The sequence below is a fragment of the Morone saxatilis genome, unplaced genomic scaffold (assembly GCF_004916995.1).
Source record: "Morone saxatilis isolate NCDOM2014 unplaced genomic scaffold, NCSU_SB_2.0 Contig0, whole genome shotgun sequence".
NCBI lineage: Eukaryota > Metazoa > Chordata > Actinopteri > Moronidae > Morone > Morone saxatilis.
Window position 1 is genome coordinate 19,262,384 of NW_023339650.1, and position 6,142 is coordinate 19,268,525.

General features: G+C 40.9%; 1 protein-coding gene across 1 annotated transcript in view; it reads left to right on the forward strand.

Moving 5' to 3' along the window:
* Nucleotides 1-2,815: 2,815 nt before the first annotated feature.
* LOC118337505 (tumor necrosis factor ligand superfamily member 10-like) overlaps nucleotides 2,816-6,142 on the forward strand; it is a gene marked incomplete at its 5' end in the record, with an annotated part of 9,755 nt that continues 6,428 nt past the window's right edge. The window contains 2 exon segments of the mRNA XM_035674624.1: nucleotides 2,816-3,071; nucleotides 4,045-4,170. Coding sequence (XP_035530517.1) covers nucleotides 2,816-3,071; nucleotides 4,045-4,170 — 382 coding nt within the window.

Genomic DNA, 6,142 nt, shown 5'->3' on the forward strand with positions numbered 1-6,142 from the left:
CAGAATAGGAGGACAAAGAGATGGCAAGAAATGGCAGAAGAAAGAGCGAACAGACAAAGAAAAACAAAGAGAGAGTGAGTCAGACACAAAGAGAACGAGGGAGAGGAAGAACGAGGGCAGAGGGGAGTGGAAGACAGAGTTTGGAAGGCGGCTGAAGAGGGAGGGAGTCGACTTTGCGGGGGAGTTGGTCAGTTCTCCTCTCCATAACCCCATCAAAACTTGGCCGCTGTTCAGAAATTCACTCACACTCAGTGTGTTTGAGCCTGTATTAATCACCACACGGGGGACTGAAATCTGTTCACATTAAGGGGACTTAAATGCAATTTCTGGACAAAAAGCTTGTCATCAGAAGGTAAAAGATTCATTTTAGGGTTAAGACTTAGGGTTAGACGTGTAGCGGTGCCGGTTAAGGTTAGGATAAGCCTCCGGGGGGGTTAATATAAATCAATAAAGAGTCCTCTTAAGTGACAAAATCAGGTCAGTGTGTGTGAAAGACAGAAATATTTATGTCTCTCTGCAGCTCGTTCTGAGGATGCTCTCATGGTTCGACGTTGACCTTCACATATTCTCTGTGCTCTTTATCACACAAACACACACAGCTAATAGACTCCGTTACCCCCAGCAGGCCCTGCGAGGCGTAGCGGTGGAGCGCAGTGAAACCTAAGCGCAGAGCGTCTCCCAGGGGACGGCGGGGCGTAGGAGCCAGATTGAGGCCAGATGTTGCAGATGCAGGAACGAAGCACACTGGACCAGGATCCATTTATAGGTTCAGCCCGTCTCACAGCACATAAATACATTGATAACGAGTCATGACTACTCACATTGTGCAAACCTTCTAATTCAAGTCCTTTTTTTTCTGTTTGTGTCTGATTGTACCATCCAACCATGTGCTCTAAAATACTTGTGTGGTCAGTCTAAAAATAAGGTTTCTTTTCCAGAGTTGTTAAAAGTTGACATGTTTTGAAATACAATGGTTTTTCACTGTGAGGCACCATCGAATGGAGTGTTAAGGGGTTCGAAAAGCGTTTTAAAAAATGTAAAATGTCTAAATAATGGGATATTTGTGGCGATATAGTGTAATGTACAGTAGGGAAAATAAGTTTTTGGAACATTTTTAGTGTTAAAACTGAACATTTTAAATATCTATTATGTAACATTTATGAGGATCTACTTTACGGACAAACTAAACACCGACTTTAGATAGGATCTTTAGTTTGTCCTACACACTGGGAAAGCGAGATGTATTAAAATGTTTACAATCTGCAACTTCACTGCTAGATACCACTAAGTCTTATACACTGGTCCTTTAATTGTATGGATGATTAATGTTAAAGATTTTTATGCTTTTATTTTACTGGAAGGAATTATTTTACTTTATTTTGTGTTGCTGTTAGTGTACATAAGATACTTTGTCAATTTAAACAGGTCTCAAATGTTCTGCCTTCCATCGCTGACTGATACAAGACCACAGAGAGCCAAAAAGCTGAATTTATTGTTCCAAACATTAAAGTGTGAGAAAGGTTTTTCCCTGGGAAAACCCCTCTGGCACCGAAGGAAAGTGATCCTGTTTTAATTTCTAGTTTGTAATAAACAGCAAAACAAGGACTAGTCAGCAACAACAACAACAGAACTGAAGAAGTTGAATCTGATGAGCACTCTAACTAGCAACTTGTACTGTACATTCGTTCATTGATGCTAAAATAAATGTACTTGCACCATGATATTACTCTGTGGATCACTTTCTGAGAACTTTCCCAGATAAAAACATCACTATTGACCTCTTTGTGTGGGTAATTCTGAGTGGGCATAAATCTTCTGTCATTAATCCTATATCACAATATCAGAATATACAGTATCAAGACATTGCAGTCAGCTTCAGTGTAATGTAACATTGTCTACAAGACCTAACACACCCAGAGACATTAAAACGGGAGGAGTCAAACAGAGGCTGCAGGTCAACAAGTTAATGATTGTAGTTCAACAATAAAGGAAAATTAGGTTACAAATGTTTTGTCTTTCATACTGACCTCAAAATTCTTTCACAATGTACTTCATCCTCTAACGGGGTGGACACAATGCTGAGTGAAAAAGAGCATCATGTTTTTGTTATGCAGCCCGATCAAAAAACCCACCAGCTTCCAAGAATCTCCCATCATTCAAGAGTCTTCACTCATTTCCAGTGTCAATAAATGAGACAGTGACTGAACAAACTGAAAAAGGTTAAAGTTTGTGTCCTTAAAAACCCTTTTTTTCTGACATACTTCACGTTAGAAAGAAACTTGATGGATGTACAGTCGGATGGTGAGAGACCTGGAACCAAAACAGATAAAAGAAGGGAAAGACATCTCAGGAACGTCCATGAAACCTTTTATTTAAAGAACCTGACGTCTTGGTTGCAGTTGCAAATAAAGTCATGTCTGCCAAAGAATTTGAAGACAGGCTTAATTTATGGTTTTACCCCTAAGTTATATTAACTAAATCAGTGTGCTGTGACTCAGTGATTCTTGGTGGATTTATGTCATAGATTTAGTGTAGGTGATAAGTTTAAGTGAGTTTAAACGTGTAATAAAAGTTATGTACGTGCCAAAATCTAGCTGCTGTGCCACTGTGTGCATGTTTTAAAACATTATCTCTGATCATATTCTCAAGTAAAATTTGTTTTTCTCACAGTGAAGCTCAAGCACACAGATCTGCAGCAGTGATATGAGCGTTCACAATAAACTCTAAAGGCTATCTGTGTTTTTCCAGCGCACAAATGAAACAATAATCTCTGCAGGAGAAATTCATAGAGGGAAAAAGCTCTTGTTCTCCAGGCCGGCCCCGCCTCCTCCTCCTCCTCCTGCTTGCAGGAGACGGGGAGGGTAGAAGTCAAGGAGTCAGTTCTCTGCCATTGTTCTTGTTCTGGAAGTCTGGGAACGGGACGGGACGACGCTGGTCGGGTACCGGACGGCGGGTCTGTCGTTATGACGGGCTCCGGTCCGAAGCTCGGGGTCCTGCTGCTGCTGGCGGTTCTGCTGCAGACTGTGGTCGTCACCATCACGGTGCTGCACTTCACCACTGCTCTCAATTCGGTAAGGAAAAAGTAAAAACGGTTCGGACTGAACCGGAGACGCGCGGAGGCTTTTACGCACCGCCATGCAGCGCGCACCGCGCCAAGTTGTTCGGCTTTTGAACGCAACTAGAATAAAACCGCACTTTTTGTTGACCTTGAACACTTGTCTGTAATTTCTAGAAGCTTTAGTGAGTCACTTTGTTGTTGACAGTTTTTAAGGGAGACGCTTTGAACTCGTTTTTATGCGCTCTGGTTCTGTTGCTGCGCTCCAGAGCACAAATAGTCCAGGACACGTCTAATTTCCTTTTCTCTTTCTGCACAATGCAAACGCAGGCCACACACTGTATGTTGCTTTCACAGTAAAACTGTTCAGGTTCTGCACAATGTGGCTTCATGCAATCACACACACTATGCTTTTTGTTCCCTGCACACAGAACGAGAGGACGAAGAAGCGACGAGCTCAGGCAGATGCAGCAATTTTTTATGATTAACTGAGATTATCAGGAAGAGTTTTTACAGGGCTGTGTGTGTGTGTGTGTGTGTGTGTGTGTGTTGAGGACTGCTTGTTTTGGTGAAGCCAGAGTCCTTTGGTTACCTGGATTCAGTCCAGAACAACTCTCAGTCTGTGTTTACAGGAGCTAATCATTAACCCAGATGAGATATAGCAGCAGTATGGAGAAATGAAACCCAAACAGATGAAAACAAAGACGAAGGAAAACATGCCAAGAAATTATGTTGACTCAGGAGAAACTTTATGATGGTGATTGCAAGAGTGTAAAAGGTGGTTTAAGCCTTATTTCTATCCCAATAAAGCACATAATCATCTAATTACACTACAAATGTATGTCCTGAAGCCTGAAAATATGTTAAAATCCAGATAAAGTTTTAGTTTTGACCGACAGACAAAAGGAAATAACCTTCCTCAGGCATGTTTGACGAGGACTTAAAGGAAAATTGTTCGATGCTCTTTGTGACATTCCCACTCTGCACAGATGAAGGAGACGTTTGCCAGGAGCAGCGTTTCCTGTCTGACGGGAGCTGACCTGCAGAGCATCACGGCGGTTCGGGGGGATCCGTGCTGGCAGGTGACTCAGCAGCTTCATCTGCTCATCGAGAAGGTACGGTGACACAGCAGTAACCCCAAACACTGACCTCTGCCCTCCAAACCTGACTGAGCTGTAATGAGTAATGACTTCACCGCCCTACATATCAGCATTTGTTGATCAGTATTAATGACTCAGTGATTATTTGGCCAGCTGCTGAGATTTCTGGCTTACAGAGCTCAATTTTTTTCTTCTCAGGCCTGCTCTGAATCAAAAACTCCCCACCCACTGGAGTTTGGAGACATTACGAATCCCCCCACACTTCAGCTGCAAAGGCCAACAAGGCAAATGATAAAGCAGCTTTATTACTATTATTATTATTCCAGGGTCTCTTGTGTTATCAAACTTTTTACAAGTGGGCGTTTTCTTGTGCTGATGAGGACTTTTCAGTGCAGATTTCATCACAGAAACTAAAAAACGAGACATTGTTCGACGACACTTTGTCTGTTTTAGAGACATTTCAGGATTTGAAAAGACTTCTGTCCTGCCAGTGTGACAAATATTTAGTCACACTGGCAGTAAAGTAAAAGTTTTAACCCATTTAGGGCTGACGATTAGTTTACTTATTGATTAGTCCACCACATACCACCTCAGATTAATTACTAGGCTCTCCAAGTACCATCATTATTAACATATATGTTCAAATAGAGTAGCAACAGTTGGAGGAGGAACCGGTTCAAGAACCAGAGCTAATTTGGTGGAAAAGGTTCGTCCTGGTCCACACTTCCCTTCCTAATAGTTCCCATTGGATCCAAACAATTAGCTTGTAACTAATCATGGATACGGAGCAGGCTGATATTGAAAAGAAATATTACAGGAAATGCAGAATTACATTTCAATGCTCTCATAGTTTAAGTATTTTCATTAAAAATGTTGTAGTATTTTATGTTTTAAATTAATTTAATTCATTTAAATATACACATATTTCAGAGATTCCTTCGTGTACCATTAGAGGCAACTCCACCTTCGTTTGATCCCCAGTGGATTAATCGATCCGCAGATAATTAATCCCCAGCTATTGTGATAATCAATCAGTCGTTTTTCAAGCAAACGTTCTCTGCTTGCAGCTACTGAGAGCACTGAATGCTGTTCTTTGTCTTACAGCTATGATAGTCAACTGTTTCGGGTGGTTATTCAGAAAAAAGAAGCTTTTTAAATCTTATTTTCTGTCATTTTAGGTTCTTTTTTGTGCATAATGATATTTTCTTGCACCATAGCAGCATGAGCAAGAAGTTGCAGTTTATTATTTCTTCTTTAAAATGTGAATTTCTGCAAACGCTACTTTGGTTTTTGGTCTCTTTGTGAGATTTGCTGACAGGAAACTAAACTAAAAGAAGAAAGGAGCAACAAAGCGGCTCGTAAATGACATTAGGTCCTCGTAAGTACAGTTTAATGAAGTTATTATTATTATTAATATCATTATCAGGGGTTTCCCGTGCTGCTGATCTGAGCGCTGAACATTAGCAAGAGAAGGAAAAAAAATGCTGAAATGATCCAAATCACTGTCTGCAGACACACAATGAGCTCCTTCATAGCGGGAGATGTGATGTGATCCTGTGTGGTTTAATCAGCACAGGAATGCCTTCACCTGCCCTGCCTCTCTCTCTCTCTCTCTCACACACACACACATTATTATTGTTCCATCCCTTAACTTTCTATTTATGTGTATTGTTTGTTTTTAGTTCCCTTCTCTCTCCGATTCTCCTCCTCTGACTTTGCTGCTCTCATTAATAACACAAGCTGGGTATTTTCTGACTCAGCTGCCTGATTAAATTTAGTTCATATAATATAAACATAATACTGGGACAGCTTGAGCCAGAACATCAGTTTGTGCTTTTAACTCAGGACGCAGGGTCGGTGCACATTTAAAGGTCCAGTGTGTGACATTGAGGAGGATCTAATGGCAGAAACGGGATATAATATTGATAGGTATGTTCTCATTAGTGTACAGAATATAGGAATAATTGTGATTTTGTTACCTTAGAAT